We start from the raw sequence: 19,716 nt of genomic DNA, 5'->3' as shown, positions 1-19,716 counted from the left end.
TTAAAAAACCAAAAGTTACCTGACTCAAAGCAAGTGGATCTTGCTTACAGAGTTAGAGGAAATGATGGCATTCATTTAAGTGAATGGCTTGAGCAGTGAGTGTCTTGCCTCTTGCAGCAGTATAGCTATTCTGGTTTTCTGTATTTGGGGAATAAATGTTCTCTAGGGTAAAACATACTATTAAGAAAAAAATGGATCTGTTAAGGCTTCTCATAGAATCATTGAGGTTGGAAAAGACCTCTAAGATCATCGAGTCCAACCATCGACCCAACACCACCACCCACTAAACCATGTCCCTAAGCGCCTCATCTACTCGTCTTTTAAATACCTCCAGGGATGGTGACTCCACCACTTCCCTGGGCAGCCTGTTCCAATGTTTAACCACTCTTTCAGTAAAGAAATTTTTCCTTACATCCAATCTAAACCTCCCCTGGCGCAACTTGAGGCCATTTCCTCTCGTCCTATTGCTTGGTACTTGGGAGAAGAGACCAACACCCACCTCGCTACAACCTCCTTTCAGGTAGTTGTAGAGCACGATGAGGTCTCCCCTCAGCCTCCTTTTCTCCAGGCTGAACAGTCCCAGTTCCCTCAGCCGCTCCTCATAAGACTTGTTCTCCAGACCCCTCACCAGCCTCGTTGCCCTTCTCTGGACACGCTCCAGCACCTCAACGTCCTTCTTGTAGTGAGGGGCCCAAAACTGAACACAGTATTCGAGGTGCGGCCTCACCAGGGCCGAGTACAGGGGCACGATCACTTCCCTCCTCCTGCTGGCCACACGATTTCTGACACAAGCCAGGATGCCATTGGCCTTCTTGGCCGCCTGGGCACACTGCCGGCTCATGTTCAGCCGGCTGTCAACCAGCACCCCCAGGTCCTTTTCCGACAGGCATCTTTCCAGCCCCTCTTCCCCAAGCCTGTAGCGCTGCATGGGGTTGTTGTGGCCGAGGTGCAGGACCCAGCACTTGGCCTTGTTGAACCTCATACAATTGGCCTGGGCCCATCGATCCAGCCTGTCCAGGTCCCTCTGCAGAGCCTTCCTACCTACATGTCTTCTTCCTCTTTGCAGGATTATAAGGGTTTGGGAATATCCCATCTCTGGAGGCTGCATTTGTGAGGGAACGAGCACCTTTGACTGCCTCATGACTTTTAGCATCAGTAGAGAAGAGTCAGACTCTTTTAGGGCCTCTTTTGTGCCTTTTGCAGGCGGTGGGCAACTGTGCCAAGAGCTATGACTGCTTCCTGCTCCTTGGTTTGGGTTTTGTAGAATTGCAGTCCTTGCTGCCTGCATTTTTTTCCTTCATCTTTTCAAGGCATCAGGTTTTCATATTTTCTTGTTAGATGGACTTAGTCTAGGATCTGAGTAATTTCTCAAATTCGGTGTTGGCTAAGTTTTGGGGTTTGGGGTTTTTTTTTCCCTGCTTTGATATTTTATATGGGCCTTCTAGGCCCCATTTGGAAAGGCTTAGATTAAGTCATTCAGTGTTACCTGGAATACTAGTTACAACAGAATTCTTCTCCAATGCACTTAATGTATTTTCTCAGACAGTAGAGGGATCTTAATATAAATTCACAGTTAGAGGAATGGCTAAATATTCTGCTATTCTTGGCAGTAACAGATTTCTTTTTAATAGCTATCTTCTATCAAACAGCTGTTGTAATAGATGGTTTAGAAACTTCAGTGCATGATAGGATTCTTTTTCTCCAGAAGCTTATTAAATTGGCTTCTGATGAGTTTATTTTCTCTTTCATATTACTAGAAGAGGATTGATAAAGATTAATTCTTATTTAATATTTGAGATTAAAAATATCTAACTGCATGGTTAATTAGATTCCTTGAAAATTAAGGAGAGCTCAAATGTTAGAATGGCAAAAGGAAATTGGGGGTTTATAATACAGCTGGTTCCTGTCTTGGGGGATAAAGAGTAGCAGTAAGTCAGTCCAGCTACGTGCTGCACTTGTTATCCCTTTTCAATATTGTGTAACTTGTGCAGCTAGGCTGTGGTTGTTTAGAGGCTGTTATGATGATGGATTTTTTCAGATGACTCACCCACCTCCTCCTACTCTTCCTGGCTCTTGAGACATTTAGTTCATTATTTTCGTAAGATCTGAACATATTTGTTACAGTCAATCGGTAGTTCAATTCAACAAATAGTACAGGGAATCCCAAAAGAAAGTTCATATCCAGTATATCTGTCCATACATTGTTTGCTTGCTTTTTAAATTTTTCTATTTTATTTGTTTGATTAAGTGAGCGGAGAAGCTGTGGGTTGATTTATTTTATCTCAGTCCCCTGAAAGTCATCAAAGGCAGCTCTGTATTAAAAAACAAGAAAACAAACACTTTTCAGAATTCATGCTGTTGGCAGATGACCTGTCATCTGATAAGAATTCAAGATTTTGTATCGCATAAGCAGTGGAAAATACTGTTGCAATCACCACTACTGAACAGTAGGAATAATGCCTTTTCAATGTCAAAAGAATAGTGATAAGTTTTTCAACATGTTGATCTCTAAGCAAGCTTTTGTTTAAAAATGCACTGTTTATTGGTTTGGGCTGATAGAGATTTCCTTATTTTAAATTGGAACTATTTAAAAAACAGACTTTGTTCCCGATGATGCTTCTAATTAAGCACAAAAGGGCCTGAAAGTTGCAGGGAGGAGGAAGAAGGCTGGAATGCAAGGAGTTCAGTGAAGGTTTTGTTTCAACGTTAGACACGTGGATGCAGTCTATAGGACATACTGATAATTACCAAAAAGATGGCATCATACTGCCTGTGGAGTTCCTGAAATGCAATGGGTCACTTGATTTTATTTAAGCAAAAATGAGCCACTGGCAATAAATCTGGTATGAGAAATGAGCCTTTGCTAGTGCTTAATATTTTAACCCTTTTGAGATTTGAGGAGTAACAATATTCATCTTCTGAGTTACCCTGACACTTGGGTAAGGTTCAGGTTGTTGTTTTGCATGCAGATGTTCAAGTCCCAAAAGAAACGAACTGAATTGTATGTGCCCCTTTCGTTCTATGGTATGTCATTCACCAAAGCTTTGCGAAACTGAATAGAAAGTGAAAATAGAATTGTCTCTCAAAGACAATTGTCTCTCTGTTGAACATTGGCTGGCAGTTCTAGTGTCTAAAAACTCACAGTTTTAACAGGAGACCATGAAAAAGATGAGGTAGAGAGAGAATGACAAATGATCAAGTAAAGAAGTGGTGGTCGAGGCTGGCAAGCAAATTAGGTGAAGTGAGGTGAACAGGAGAAACATTGTAATCAAGAAAATGGGGTGGAAGGGGGCCCATGCCAAGCATATCCACATAAATTTGCGAACAAGGAAGAATAGGTCAGAGATGTGAAGATTGGGACAGCCTTGCTGCAGTTAGCATGAGTGGAGTTCAAGATTCCTGAGTGGACAGAAGAAAGCAAAAAGGATCACAACTCTGGACTTCAGGAGAGCAGATTTTGGGTTGTTCAGGGACTTGCTGGGAAGAGTCTTACGGGACACTGTACTGGGGACAAGAGAGGTCCAAGAGAGCTGGTTGGAGTGGGGTTTTTTTGGTTCAGGTTTTTTTGGACTTGATGATCTTAGCGGTCTTTTCCAACCTTAATGATTCTATGATTCTAGGTTTTTTTGGGGGGAGGGGAGGCTTGGTGTTGTTTGTTTTGAAGGATCACCTCTTCCAAGCTCTGGAACGGTCCATCGTGACAAGCAGGAAAGCAAGTAAGGGAGGCAGGAGGCCTGCATGGATAAATAAGGAGCTCCTGACAAAACATAGACATAAAAAGGAAACATACAGGAGGTGGAAGTAGGGACAAGTGACCTGGGAGTCTAAGCATGCAAGTATAGGATTAGAAAAGCTGAAATCCACCTGAAGTTAAATCTGGCAAGGGAAGTGAAGAGCAACAAGAAACATTTTACAAGTACACCAGCAGCAAAAGGAAGGCTAGGCCAAGTGGGGCCTGCTGCTGAATGGAACAGAGGACCTAGTGACAAAGCATGTGGAAAAGGCCAAGGTGCAAAATGCACTTCTTTGCCTCAGTCTTTACTGGTAAGATGGGTCTTCAGGAATCCTGGCCCTCTGAGATCATTGGGAAGGTAGGGCAAGGTAAATTTGCACTCAGTGGAGGAGAATCAGGTTAGGGAATATTTAAACAAACTGGACAGACTGGACTGGTCCGTGAGCCATGATGGGATGTACCTATGAGTGCTGAGGGAATTGGCTGATGTCATTGCAAAGTCACTCTCGATAATCTTTGAATGATCATGGTGATTGAGAGAGGTCTCTGAGGACTGGAGGAAAGCAAATGTCATTCCTATCTTCAAAAAGGGCAAGAAGGAAAACCCAGGTGTCCTGGTTTCGGCTGGGATAGAGTTAATTTTCTTCCTAGTAGCTGGTACAGTGCTGTGGTTTGGATTTAGGATGAGAACAAAGTTGGTAACGCACCGATGTTTTAGTTGTTGCTAGGTAATGCTTACACTAGTCAAGGACTTTTTAGTTTTCCATGCCCTACCGACTGAGAAGGCTGGAGGTGCACAAGAAGCTGGGAGGGGGCACAGCCAGGACAGCTGACCCAAACTGGCCCAAGGGACATTCCATACCATGTGACGTCACGCTCAGTACATAAACTGGGGGAAAGCTGGCTGGGGGAGGCCGCTGCTCGGGGACTGGCTGGGCATCGGTCGGTGGGTGGTGAGCAATTGTACTGTGCATCACTTGCTTTGTATATTTTTTTTTTTTATTACTATTATTACTATTATTACTATTACTATTTTACTTTATTTCAATTATTAAACTGTTCTTATCTCAACCCATGAGTTTTCTCACTTTTACTCTTCTGATTCTCTCCCCCATCTCACCAGGGCGGGGGCAGTGAGCAAGCGGCTGTGTGGTGCTCAGTTGCCGGCTGAGGTTAAACCACAACACCAGGGATCTACAGGCTGGTCAGCCTCACCTCAATCCCTGGGAAAGTGATGGAGCAACTAATCCTGGAAACGACTTCCAGGCACATGAAGGACAAGGAGGTCCGCAGGAATAGTCAGCATGGATTCACCAAGGGGAAGTCATGCTTGACCAGCCTTATAACCTGTGATGAAATGACTGGCTTGGTAGATGAGGGGAGAGCAGTGGATGTTGTTTATTTTTACTTTAGCAAGGCTTTTGACACCACCGGTTTTGTCAATGAGGATGTTGTCAGAGATGAAGTACAGACGATGTAAATAGACAGGCAGACTGAACTGGCTGAGTTTCTGGGCTGAGAGGGTTATGATCAGTGACAAAGTCTAGCTGGAGGACAGCCAGCAGCAGTGTACCCTAGGGGTACCCCCCTACTGTTTATGATCTTCATTAATGACTTGGATGATGGGACAGAGTGCATCCTCAGCAAGTTCGCAGATGATACAAAACTGGGAGGAGTGGTTGGTAGATGACATGAATGTGCTAACAGTTGGAGAGACCTTGACAGGCTGGAGAAAAGGACTGACGGGAATCTCGTGGAGTTCAACAAAGGGAAACATCAAGTCCTGCACCTGAGGAGGAATAACCCTATGCACCAGTACAGGCTTGGCACTGACTGCCTGGAAAGCAGCTTGGCAGAAGAGACCCTGGGGGTCCTGGTGGACACCAGATTGACTGTGAGCCTGCAATGTGCCCTTGTGGCAAAGACGACCAATAGCATCCTGGGCTGCATTAGGCAGAGTGTCACCAGCAGATCAAGGGAGATGATCCTTCGCCTCTGCTCAGCCCTGGTGAGACACGTCTGGAGTCCTGGGTCCAGTTCTGGGCTCCCCAGTACAAGAGAGACATTGACAGCCTCACCTTGATCCCTGGGAAGGTGATGGACACCGTTTCGAGGCACATTAAGGACAAGAAAATCATTGGGAGTAGTCAGCATGGCTTCACCAAGAGGAAGTCATGCTTGACCAACCTGATAAACTTCTATGATGAAATTACTGGCCTGGTAGATGGGGGGAGGGCAGTGGGTATTGTCTGCTTTGACTTCAGGGAAGTCTCCCATAAGATCCTCATAGATAAGCTGTTGCTGGGCTCCTTAGTATAAGAGAGACACAGGTATACTGGAGAGAGTCCAATGAAGGGCCATGAAGATGACTAAGGGACTGGAGCATGTCTCATATGAGGAAAGGCTGAGAGAGCTGGGACTGTTTAGCCTAGCGAAGAGAAGGCTTAGGGGGATCTTATTAATATAATAATATAATTAATAAATACCTGAAGGGAAGGTGCAAAGAGGACAGAGCCAGGCTCTATTCAGTGCTGCCCAGTGACAGGACCAGAGACAATGTGCACAAACTGAAACACAGGAGGTTCCATCTGAACATCAGGAAATACTTCTTCACTGTGAGGGTGACTGAGCACTGGCATAGGTTGCCCCAGGAGTTTCTGGAGTCTTCATCCTTGGAGATAATCAAAAGCCATCTGGACATGGTCCTGGGCAATTGGCTCTTGGTGGCCCTGCTTGAGCAGGGGGCTTGGACCAGATGACCTCCAGAGGTCCCTTCCAACCTCAACCGTTCTGTGATTCTGTGACATACTGGAGCAAGTACAGTGAAGGGAGACAAAGATGATTAAGGGATTGGAGAGTCTTTCTTATTAGGAGAGACTGAGAGAGCTGGGACTGTTCAGCCTGGAGAAGAGAAGGCTCAGGGGGATCTTATCAATGTGTATAAATGCCTAATGGGCATTAAAGAAGATGGAGCCAGACTTTTCTGAGTCTTCCAGTGAATGGACAAGAGTCAGTGGGCACACACAGAAGTACAGATATTGCATCTGAACAGAAGAAAAAAATGTTTTTATTGTGAGGGTGGTTGAACACTGGATGAGCCTGCCTAGAGAGGTTGTGGAAGCTCCATCCTTGGTAACAGTTGAAACAATCCAGGGCAACCTGATATAGCTTACTGTGCTTTGAGCAGGAGGGTTGGACTAGATTGGTCTCAAGAGATCCCTTCTAACCTTTCCTTAACTATTCTGTGATTTTGTGTTGTGGACTTCAGCATTACAAAGATGAAGCTTGTGGAGGGAAGGAGCTTGTGCTTCAAGCAGTTTGGCAAATTCTAGCAATTCTTTTCCTCTGTGTATTTTAAAATAAGACCTTACTGAGTAGGGCTTTGTTGAATGCTGGTTTTAGAATGAAGCATGTAACAGTGGGTGCATGTAATTGTAGAAAAACTTCCAAAGACCTTAGCAACATTTGGGACAATACAGTATAAAAGTTGTTCTTGCGGATGCTCTTCATCCCCTAATGCTGTGACTTAGCCTAAGAATTTTTCGTATTAAGAACTTAAATACATTCTTATTTAGAACCAGCTATTTTATTGAAAAGATATGGCTTTATGATGGGAAATATTATTTATCTGAGAAATTAAGTGAGCCCAGTTGTATTTATTTGGCTGCATTTCTCTGATTTTTGTGCCGCAGAAATGTTTCCCCTCTCCTTTCTTGTGTTTCAGGGAATCTAGAAGGACCTATAGCATTCAGTTGCTTATCTCGAACTCTTCTGCTTGCAATTCTTCCCTTCTGACTGGATAACCAATACTCTGTGTTCATAGGAATCTGGTCCAGCTAGCTGAAGACAATTGCTGTGCTCCAGCTGAAATAGGAATGTCTCGGTGTTAGTGGCTTCTATCATACTGTCAGAAGCCCTCAGGCTTTCTTGTGTTTTTCTTAGCCCACAGTGTCTGAGTTCTCTTAGGCTTCATCGTGAATCAGTGGAGGGTGGAGGAATGCCTGTCCCTTGTGGTTGCAAAGAGAAGCTTGAACATACCCAAAGAACTGAATACGATTTTTTAATTTTGAGTATCATTTTAGTGTTGAATCAATCATATGACTCTGAGGGGATGTTGTGGTTTAACCTCAGCCGGCAACTGAGTACCACACAGCCGCTTGCTCACTGCCCCCTCCAGTGGGATGGGGGAGAGAATCAGAAGGGTAAAAGTGAGAAAACTCATGGGTTGAGATAAGAACAGTTTAATAATTGAAATAAAATAATAATAAAAGAATATACAAAGCAAGTGATGCACGACGCAATTGCTCACCACCTGCCGACCGATGCCCAGCCAGTCCCCGAGCAGCGGCCCCCCCGGCCAGCTTTCCCCCAGTTTATGTACTGAGCATGACATCACATGGAATGTGATGTATGGAATGTCCCTTGGGCCAGTTTGGGTCAGCTGTCCTGGCTGTGCCCCCTCCCAGCTTCTTGTGCACCTCCAGCCTTCTCAGTTGGTAGGGCATGGGAAGCTGGAAAGTCCTTGACTACTGTAAGCACTACTTAACACACCAATGTTTTAGTTGTTGCTATCAATATTATTCTCACACTAAATCCAAACCACAGCACTGTACCAGCTACTAGGAAGAAAATTAACTCTATCCCAGCTGAAACCAGGATAGGGGAGAGGATTTTGAAGGGATTAAAAAATCCCAAGATTTTCAAATGCCTAAGTTGCCATTATCGTGGATTGGTGACCAGATGAAACTCTGGTAAGAGGCGGGTGAACAATGAGAGAACATTCTGTGCGCAGAGTGTTTAAGGCTGCTTTGCCCTTTTCTTCTCCAGAGACTAAGTTGTCTCCCTGGTACTAGTAAGCTGGTTTTGCTGCTGAAGGAGACTCAGAACAAACAAGCAGACAGGAAGGGGAAAAGGAGTCTCTGGTGGGTTGACCTTGGCTGGCTGCCAGACAGCCGGCAAGCCACTCTCTTGCTCCCTCCCTGACCAGGACAGGGGGAGAAAATAAGATGAAAAAACTCATGGTTCAAGATAACGACAGGGAGATTGCTTACCACAGGCAAAACAGACTTGACTCGGGGAAAATTAATTTAATTTATTGCCAATTAAAAAAAGTAGTGGGATACAGAGAAACAAGGACAAAACTGAAAACACTTTCCCCTCAACCCGCGCCCCCTTTCTTCCCAGGGTCAACTTCACTCCTTTGTTCTGGACTCTTCTATCTCCTCCCCTGTCCCAAGTGGTGTAGGGGGATGAGGAATGAGGGTTGCAGTCAGTTCATAACACTTTTCTTCTGCCACTTCTTCTTCCTCACACTTTTCCTCTGTTCCAGCATAGGTCCCTTCCATGGGGGTATAGTCCTTCAGGAACAGACTGCTCCTGTGTGGGTCCCCCATGGGATGCAGTTTTTGCCAGGAGCCTGCTCCAGCAGGAGCTCTCCGCAGGCTGCAGCTTCCTTCAGGGCATGCTCGCCTGCTCCAGCATGGGGTCCTCCATGGGCTGCAGGGTGGATATCTGCTCCAGCACGGTCCTCCATGGGCTGCAGGGAGGCAACCTGCTTCACCATGATCTTCTCTGCGGACTGTAGGGGAATCTCTGCTCCGGCAGCTGGAGCAGCTCCTCTTCCTCCTTCTTCATTGACTTGGTGTCTGCAGGGTGTTTCACATTTTCCTCACTCCTCTCTCTCATAGCCGCTGTGCGGCATTTTCCCCCTTTCTTAAATCACAGAAGTGCCACCAGTATTGCTGATAGGCTCAGCTTTGGCCAGTGGTGGGTCTGTTTTGGAGTCAGCTGGAACCGGCTCTGCCTGCAAAGGCACAGCCCCTGATTTCATCTCACAGAGGCCACCCCCGAAGACCCCCAACTGCCAAAACCTTGCCATGTAAACCCAGTTCAGGTGCAGAGAAAGTTTTGTGTGGGGAAGCCGAGTAAAGCTGAATCTGTTAGTGTTTGCTTATTGTACTTAGATGTAAACCATAGCTGTCACCTCTGTACCAGTAAGTTAGACCAACTGTTTGAGCTGACCTATGAGAAGTGAGTAGGGAGAGTGGAGTGGCTGAGATGTCAAAGAGGCCACGTGGAAGCAAGGAGCAGTCCCAGGGCTCCAGTTGGACAGTGTGTCCTTGTCTGCTGTCAGGGGGAAGGTAGAACAGAAATTGTTGGGTGCAGCTGAAGGTGGTAATCCAGGTGGCAGGTGCAAACTGGATTTGCCCTTCCTCTTCTTTTTCTTGGGTCTGCATTTTCCATGCTTGCAAGTCTCCTGACAGCAGTGTTCCCCATTGCAGCTCTGAGCACTGTTCATTGGGTGGACCCAGCGCAGAGGCAAGTGGATGACTTCAGCAAGCTCCAGGAAGACAAAAAGTAGATGAGAGGGACAGAAGCACCAAGTGTTGGCCAGATTAGGAATTCCTGGTGAAGAAGGACACTCAGCGGTGACAGGGAGGGCTTTGGGTGTGAACCTAGAAAGTGCTGCAATACCTCTCAATGTGTGAAAGCACGATCCAATCTTAACAAATTTCCCTGAGATCAGTTGGTACTAAAAGTGGCTGTACTAAAGTAAAAGGGCCATGTAGCACAGTAGTTTGTCTCTGACAAATTCACACTGCTGAGAAGGGGAGACAATAAATCATCAAGCATTTTGTGAATGTTGTTTGCTATTTAGTGAAACGTAAGTGACCATAACCTCAGTGGTAATTAGATGTCTTCACAAGCACCGAAAGGTGTATTTGTTATTCAAGTGGATAGATGTGGTATCTCTTTTAAAATGGCGTGGTCGAGAGTGTTCTAGTAGCAGGGGTTTCTTTTTTGCCTTTAGTTCTCAGTCCAGAAGAAGCAGATAAATTGACTTTCGCTGTTTGAAGGCAGGCTTGTTTAGGAGGTAGCTCCAAGGAGGGGGTGGTAAAAGTGGTGATCATCTGCCTTCCCTGTGCACAATGGCAATATTGCAGCGCAGTTGGCAGTTGCTGCAGTGCAGGTCACCCGCCTGCATTTGGAACTGGCTGATTGACAGAAGAAGAAAATGGACATAGACCTGTAACTACGTGTATTTCTGCAGGAGGTAGGTAGATGTAAGATGTAATCGATAAACTGCAAGAACAGTTAGCAAAGTACCAAGAAAGCTCGTGAAGCCTGGACAGACTTTTGAAGGCTATGGTATGAGAGAAAGGCTGTTTGGATTGAATGTGGGAGAAGAAGGGTCCAAAGCAGAATGAAGAAATCACTTTTGGATAGAGGCCAGCAGAGGAAAATGCTTGACAGGATTTGTAGTTGCTGCCTGGAGGGATTGGACATGCCCTTTTTCAAAAACTGTCAGAGGTTGAGCATCCACAGGCCAGGTGGCTGCAGAGCAGCTGTTGTTCATGGGATCCCAGTGGGAAGCAAAATGCTAGCCAACCTTTTAGCAAGGCAATGTATCCACAAATAACCTAATTCTGTCAGGCCACCAGCTGTCCCTGGCGGCCTAAGCAATGTTCCTGGCCTCCTTCACTGGGCTGCAACCTATAATGTTTTATTGGTTTTATCTTCCCTAAGTGTTTTCCTTCCTGACACCTTTTACTGATCTTTAGGTGAAGCCAGTAGCCAGATGTTTTAAATCCCCCTTTAAAGCATATATGTGTATGCAGAGATTGTGATTTCAGTGAGCTGCAGTGCTTCATGATAGAGGGACTCTGGAGGCTCCTGGCAGATGGCAGTGCATGAAAGAGAGCGTAGGGAAGGGTGAAGGAATGGGGACACAGCAACACCCAGGCATGTAAAACTGACAGAACTTAGCAGCTGCTGAGCTGGGGCCCTGGGGCGGAGGTATTCTTGGGGTAGAGTGGAGTGCAGGAAGGGTTTGAAAGGGTGGAGAAGCTTAAGATAGGAGGGATTTGCCATGGGGGGGGGGGCGAAGTCAGGAAAGAGCCTGGAGAGAGCAGGGAACCTGTAGGTTGTTTATTGAAAAGGCTGAGATGGACGAGAGGAGCCCTGGGGTTGAGTGGATGGAGCTTCAGCTGAGAAGTGTTGAGAGGATGTAACAATTTTGACCCCATACAGGACTACATTAGCAGCTGAGGCCAGTGATTATCCCCTCTATTCAGCAATTGTGAGACCACATCTGGAATACAGTTTCCAGTTTGGGGCTCCCCAGAACAGGAGGGTCATTTACATACTGGAGCATGTTCAGTGGAGGGCCATCAAGATGATTAGAGGGCTGGAACACATGATGTAGAAGGAGAGGTGGAGGGAACGGGGTTTGCTTAGCCTTCAGAAGAGAAGGCAAAGGCGAGACATGATTGCTGTCTTCAAGTCCTTAGTATGACGGTATAGAAAAAATGGAGCCAGACTCCTTTCAGAGGTACACAGTGAAAGGAGAAGGGGCAATGGGAACAAGCTGGAATGCGGGAGATTCTGGTTAGATATTAGGAAGGCTTTTTGTTTGTTTGTTTGTTTTTTAAAAAACAAACATAAAGTTAGTCAGATTCTGGAACAGGTGCCCAGAGACATTGTAGACTCTTTACTTGGAGTTACTCTGTTATTCAGTCAGACAAAGGCTTGATTAACCCAATCTGGTTGGCCCTGCTTTGGCTGTGAGTTTAGACTAGGTGACCTCCAATATTCCCTTCCAACCTAGATGGTTCTGTGGGTTGGGGTGGGAGGGGTAAGAGCTAGAGGCTGTGGCGTGAGAGGGAAAGCTCTGGAGTTGAGGTCAGGAAGCAAGGTAGAAGGAGCTATTAGTGAGAGGTTTGGGTTATGATGGGGTCCTGCTTGAGTCCCTGGTTTTGGAAGACAGGCATAGAAAACTGACTCTCCTGTCATCCTTCCTGACTCTTTCTCTTCAAATTCCTTTTTTTGCTGTTGGAAATACAGTATTTACATCTCACTTATGGTTATTTTCTCATTAAGGACCCAACTCATGCACCATTGAAATTGCAGCCTTCAAAATTAGGTCTTAAATGCAAATATTTTTATCCTGCAGAGTCAGCAGAAGAACTGGTAATCTGCAAGTCGCGTTATTTAAACTGACATTCTCTTTTTTTTTTTTTTAATTGTGGCATCACAGCATAACACCACTATCTACTTAGATGTTTTGGTTTGGGATTTTTTTAGGCTTTGAATAGCCGGTGCAGAATTGCATATGCATTCCTAGCTAACTCTACACTGGCATAGTATTAAATGCACACTAATTACAGGAAAGATGTTCTTCTTTTCCTTCTGTGGATGCACAGGATAGTCCCAGTTTTGAGCTGCTGTCAACCTGGGGTCAGCATGACTTGAATTATTGATGAGGGACAAGCAAAGATGGTTTACCAATTGTCCAGAACTGCTCAGCTGTCTGCAGTTACTTATACTGATCTACCACAGGATTTTCCTCTTGACTGCATGTCTGAGAGGTGGAGGATAGATTTATTCTTCTTTGTTGTATGTGTGTCAAAAAATACAGCAAATGTAAAAAAACAGTTGTGTTGTACTTATTTGCGTCTTGTAGTTTTTAGCACTAAATCTTAATCTGTTAAAAAGTTCTTACAGATCATTGAGTTGTATCTCCAAATTAAAAGATTTTATTTTCTTACTTCTAGGAAATTGAAAAATGAGCTTCTGGAAGTGAGAAGGAAAGGTGGAAACCGTCATTGTCAACAGGACAACAGCAGGGTCTGTGTTCGCTGTCAGAAAAGCCTGGGCTTAATCTTTGACAGAGGAGACCTGTGCCAAACCTGCAAACTTCGAGTTTGCAATAAGTGTCGTGTCGTGGGAACTGATGGGCAGTGGAAGTGCTCAGTGTGTGCCAAGATTGCGTAAGTTGTGCAGCTTTCATAAATAGGTTTAGCGATTACCACTGTGTAAGTAATTTTGTGCTGGTGTTACTGTTTTACGTCCCCTTAGCACAAAAGCATATGCACAGCAAGCACACAAGGAAAGAGGCTTATCTGGTAGTTTTATTTGCTGCACTGTTTTGCAGTATCTTTTTTTCCAGTTCCAAGCCAGTTTCAACTAGCTTGCTTTCTAAAGAAAGCTGCAAGCATCACGGATACTAAGCTGTTGGTGGGAAGTACTCTGAAAATGACAGTCAGTTACAAGCCAGTGACAGTCTATTCACATTATGAAGACATAAATGTAAGAATCAAGTAATTCAAAATTAACAAAACAGAATTAAGAACAAGTGAGGTCTGTATGTTCTGACTGATGCGGTAGGTGGACTTGTAAGGAAAGAGATGTAAAAATTGTGAGTCCAAGCTCTTCAATCATGTTTCTATCCTTGCTTTTATAGTAACTGAACATCTCTGCATGAAGAGAGAGGGCTGTATTTATAATGTCTCTATTAGTGAGCGTTCTAAAGTAAATTGTGCTATGGTGGGAGGTAAAACAAAAGGGGATATCGCATTTCTCACAGTTGGAATATTGAGCATGGGGAATGGAGGAGGAGGGTAGCAGATCACAGTGCTGAAAAGCAGAGAATCAGTATTCTAACGCAGGATATCAAGTGAATAAACAAAAAGAGATGTTATATGTTCAAAGACACTTAATTGGTGTATACTTGGAAGAATAATTCACTTGATTGGTATGGTAATATGGGATTTTGTAGCTTGACTCAGTAAGATAACCATGAAGGAAAGGAGAAATGTATTGGGCAACAAAACTCAGTTATGTGTCCTGATGTAAGAACTGGATGGTATAAGAAAAAGACATGATAAAATAATCATGTTAAAGGGGGAAAGAATCAGAGTAATTTCAGAGGGATTTTCTTTTTTTTTTTTTTACAGACCGTCAAACTAATGAGATCAGGAAGATAAGGCTTTTTGTAAATTGTATCAGAGAGTGAACCAAATTGCTAGTTACGTCAGACTTTGGCTACCTAGACAGTTAGTGAAAAATTAATACAGCAGGACATGGAGTTTAGCATTTGTGTCTTCTAACTTCAGCTTTAGAAGGTTAACATCTGTTAACATCTGCCTTAACCTTCTCTGCAGCCAGTGGGGCACATCCAGAGGACAGTGTCTCACCTCTTAAGATGAAACATTTTCAAGTGCTTGATTTTGTGAAATTATTTTAAATTGGTAGGGGCCTGGCTGAGCTCCTTGTAGTTTGCTTCAGCCAGTTCCTGAGATGATCTCAGTGCTGTGCCTTTCAGAAATGATGGGGTGCAGGTGAGATGACAGAGTGGAGAACGGCAAACATAATACTATCTTTAAAAATGAAGAAAGGAAGAACAAGGGATTTGTTGACCCTGTCAAGTTACCTTTACTTTCTCTAAAAATACTGAAACAAACGCTGCTGTGCTGTTTGAAAGCCGAGAGAAGATGACAGGACAATGAGTAAGAGCTGGCTCAAGAACAAATAATGTCAAAATCAATTTAATCTCCTCCTTTGATAGGGTGACAGACCTCGTGAATAGAGGAGGATCTGCTGATGTCTTATAACTTGACTTAAGTGAACCTTTTGATACTTTCTCCCGTGCCATTCTAATAAGTTGATAAACAAGGGAAGCTGTGCCCTGGAATATATTCTGTCAGTGTGATTGCAGACCTGCCTGGAAAATTATAAAGTTCAGTTCTCAGAGTAGTTATGGATATTTCACTGTCCAAAAAACCCCAAAAAGCCAACAAAAAAACCAGTGGTATAGAGCAGAATATTTCCTGGCTTTTTACTGTTAAGTATTTTAGTTAAGGACTTCAACGCGACAGAGGAGTTTGCCAGTTACAGCTGCAGGTGACATAAAACTGAGAGGCGCTGCAGGCATGCTGAAGGACAGGATTAGGATTCATAGTGATGCTTATAATTTAGAGAAGTGGTTTGAAGGAAGAGCAAGTGGTGGCTCCCTACGGGCATGTGGAAGTACTACATTTGGGCAAAAATGCAGCTGCAGAAACATAGAATGAGGATAAAAACAGCTTATGCAGCTGTTCATTAGGAAAGGATCTGGGTATTGTACTTGAATAAAAAGCTGAACTTGAGTCAACAGTATTTTCCACTGTAGAAAAGTCCAGCATCACACAGGGATGTACAAGCAGAATTATGGCCTGTAAAATACATGGCGCAGTCCTGGTTTATGTAGAGTACTCTGCCCAGTTTTGTGTAGTGCACTTCATGTTGGCCAGCTGGAGAAAGTTCAGCAGAAAATAATGATCACAAGCCTAGCATACAGTACATCTAGAGCAATGGAAGGAGTCAGAGATGTTTAGCCTAGGCAAAAGAAAACTGAAAATAACTAAGTTTTAAATCTACAAAAGGCAGCTGCATTGAGGAGGCATACAGGCTGTTCTATGTACGCACTTTGGATAAGAAAAGTAATGTGATATTTAAATTGCAGTGAAAGGATTTAGGTTAGGTGATACGAATACAGATATAACTTGGAGAGGTTGCAGAATCTTGTTTGAAAAACAGGTTGGATAAACCTCTCTCAGGAATGATGACATCAGTAAAGACGGTCCTGTTTTGGGGCTGAAAGATGGATGAGGTAATTTCTGAAAACATATGCCGCCCCTATTTCTTGTGATTGTGCTGCAGTTTTGTACGCCAATCAGGGGTCCTAGCAGTCATCTTCAAAAAGAGTTCCGGTTGAAGCCTGCCTCTAAGTTATTGCAAAGTGTGGTGTAATTTGTTTGCAAAGTGCTAAACTTTGCAAGTGCTAAAGTTTTGTTCGCATTGGGTATCTTTTATTAAATTGAAATCTCTCTCTGTCCTTTCTTTTTGTTCATATGCAGTGTTTTTGCAAGACTATAGTGACAGTTAATGATCTGTAAAACGCCTTTTACACTGCTAGAAGTACACAGAGAGATTATCTTCTGTGTGGGCAGTATGGAGATAAAAGTTTGAGATAGGTATTTCAGTTAAATCATTGTGCGTAATTTAAATTCTTTCAGTTCTGCTTTCCTCTGTCTCACTTAAGTGAGAAATGCAGGGGAAATTACAATTTTTAGGATTTTTAATTACATTTGAAGGAGGAGCTGGTTAAATTAATGCAAATAGGGCCTTTGGCAAAATTAAAAGGCAGATGGTGAGGAAAAGAAAATGGGAATCCAGTGTTAAGAGACAGTTATGCTGTATGAGTAGCAAACAAAAGGCGGGAGGAGGGGAAAAAACTTTTAGCTCCGTAGCATTGATCTGCATACAGTGTTTGTGCCTGTCAAATTGGATTGTTTCACCATGCTAGTGGCTTTGCAGAAAGTGTTGGGAAACTTTTTTTTTTTTGCACCTGTCCTTTTCTTTTAGCAACCTTGATGAATGAGACTAGGTTAATGTCGATACCTGTATAGACTCTAGCACCTGCTGTGCTGTTCCACTAGCAGAGCCAGGTCATATTGTTGTTAGAATGTATATATATGTTGTCATACATATTGTGAGACCTTTAAAAGGCAGGGAGAAGGATTTGTGGCCTTCGTGAACTCTTTCCAGTTTTGGTGCTCTACTAGTTCTTGGCTGTTCTGCCAAAATTGTCCTCAAGAACGTCTGTTAAGTGCTGCTTAAGGTGATGGCGATAGTAGTAACGCATACAAGTCCTGTTGTATAGTCATCAGTTATACCTGCAGGAATATGTTCAGAAGCAAGTTTTTCAGAACTGTTGGGAAGCCTACTGCATTACATTTGGTGTCAGTGAAGGAGGTCTGATACTGGGTGTTGAGTGCGTTCATTCAAAGACAGGTTGACAAGTACTACAGAAATTACTGCAGAAATCCCTTGAATTACACAGATAATCCAAAATGGTTGCTGAAACAAAGAACGTCTTATGGCAATAAAAGAAAATGTAGGTAATATCAGCCAGCTTCTGCCCGTTGCTTCATTTAATACATTTTGACCTTTCCTTCCTTCTGAGCACCTTCAGTCCTGCCTATCCACTCATAGCACAGGAGTTTGGGATACCTGTAGTATGGCAAAAAGACATTCTGTCACATAGCCTGGGATAAAATGTTATTGTTGCTTTAACATTTATGGTGGGTTTATGTCCAGCTACCAAAAAAATAAAAAAAAAAGATGGTGGGAAACTGCAAGTATGCTGACTTTGACTTGAGGATCAGGTAATTTCAAGATGCTCCTTTTTTAAGGATATGGTAAAACACAGTATTATTTTCTGAACAAATTAAAAAAAATTACATAGTAGCATGATGGTAGCTGTAGGGGTACGATACTAGTTTGTTTAATAATACAATATAAATGTTCACCTGTCAACCAGAACATCTTCATCTGGCAACAAGTGAATCTTGCTTCTCTCCTCCAAAATAATCTTTAAAGCATTTCATCTGCCATTTCTGCGAAGTCTGACTTGCGTGAAAACCAGCTTATGGTGATGGGGAAGCGCATTACAACACATTAATTACATTCTAAAACACTTTCAAAAAGAGATTTAGTGAATTTGAGGAAAGACATTTGAATGTGAATAGTGAGAGATGTTCATCAGTATTTTTAAGCATAACTGAGGTTTATATATAAATTGTCTTACAATTAACAGTTACTGAAAAAGGATATTCCCCTTGAATGTCAATAAAGAGAAAATTACTGTTTTTTTCCCCCCATGGGAGTTATTACCAGCTAGAATATAAAGTTGCGAGATAAAGCATTTAAAAGTCAAGAAGGGTTAGAGCTAAGTCTTCTTCCAAATTCTTAGTTCTGCAGTTGCTGAGGGCAGAGAACAAGACAGTCTTTATTTATGTGATTGTGTGTTTGATGGTCACGTTGTAGTATTTAATGAGGTAAATCGAGCCTGTATGTAGCTACTCCCTTGATGAAAGAGGGAGCTTTTGGCTCCATTCCTTGCATACAAGGAACTGAGGTCATCAGGAGCTTTCAAACCTAGGTGCTAAAAGAGAAACATTCCATTAAGGTCACTTTTTTCCTGCATCATCTTAAAATGTGGTGAGTTTGTGTTTTAAATTTGGCATCTAACATGATCAATAGGTTGAGGGAAACCAAGTTCTTCAAGCAGTCTGCTGACAAACTGATTTTGCATCTTGATGCTGTCTGTATTTCTCATTAAGAATGTGTCTAGATAGCTGCGAACAATGCCTTTTATTTTGATTGAGTTCTTCAGTGAGATGAAATGCCTAGGTGGTCCAAGTTATAGCAGAACAGAGCAGCAATGGGAAATTTGAAATAATTATGTTGTCTTAAAGTGTCATGAAAATTTATCAGTATCTTAGTAACATCTATTCCCATTAGAAGCCTAAAAATAGAGGCATTTCAAATGTTTTAGTATGCAAATGCTTCTCAGATTTCTTATAATTTCTTTTCATTTTAGTAACTTCTAAGCAAGTTTGCCTTCTTTTAATAGGGTCAAAAATTTCTATTTAATAGCCTCACAGCATATTAAAAATTACTCTGGAATTAATTTATTTTCTAGAAAATACTCTGTGGAATTGAATACATACAGAGATGAGTGTGTATGTTTTGGTGTGTTCATGTATAGGCTGCATTTTATCCAGCCTTAGGTCTTGCCATTTTTTTTCCAAATTTTACTCCCTGTGAGGAAGTAAAATACTTGAGGAACAGGAGAGGAAAAGGAAGCCAGACTAAATTTCTCTCCTTTACTGTGTATGTGGGTTAAGCTGGATGATCAAATGGATAGTGAAACTGTTTTACCAATGCGGGTTTTTTTTCCAAAAGAAATGATTAAAAGTGACAATTGGGACTTTCTATCTTAAATGGAATTTTTATAATTGGGCATTTAACCATGAAGTGTCTTGCAAAAATGAGTGGAAAATAACAAGCTTGAGTTTTTGGCAGGGATAGGTCGCAGGTTATGTTCCATTTTTAAACTGAGCAGTGCATTAGTGAAGTGTATCTGTTTAGTAGGAGATCATAGAGGGAGAAGCAGCATGGAACCGTAATGTACTCCCTCTCACATGATGATGTGAGTAGGTGGATCAGCAATTAATGTATAAGGACTTTAGCTGATACCTAAAGTATTTGGTACTAAACCTACCTACTTGAACGTGATTTTCTTTAATTTTTTCCTAGCCATTTCGAGTATAGGAAAAAGCAATCATGCAAATAACACTGTTTTCTTTCTTTCTAAA

The 19,716-nt window shown here is 42.9% G+C and overlaps 1 protein-coding gene across 5 annotated transcripts in view; it reads left to right on the top strand.

The window, feature by feature from the left end:
• Nucleotides 1-19,716, top strand: part of SYTL5 (synaptotagmin like 5) — a 96,402-nt gene that overhangs the window by 36,480 nt on the left and 40,206 nt on the right. For all 5 annotated transcript variants that reach the window (XM_076355572.1, XM_076355536.1, XM_076355545.1 and 2 more), the window contains one exon: nucleotides 13,288-13,503. In XM_076355572.1, the coding sequence (XP_076211687.1) occupies nucleotides 13,288-13,503 (216 nt within the window). The remainder of the gene's footprint in view (nucleotides 1-13,287; nucleotides 13,504-19,716) is intronic.

The sequence above is a fragment of the Aptenodytes patagonicus genome, chromosome 1 (genome assembly GCF_965638725.1).
Source record: "Aptenodytes patagonicus chromosome 1, bAptPat1.pri.cur, whole genome shotgun sequence".
Lineage (NCBI taxonomy): Eukaryota > Metazoa > Chordata > Aves > Sphenisciformes > Spheniscidae > Aptenodytes > Aptenodytes patagonicus.
This window is presented reverse-complemented; position numbering and strand designations above follow the sequence as displayed.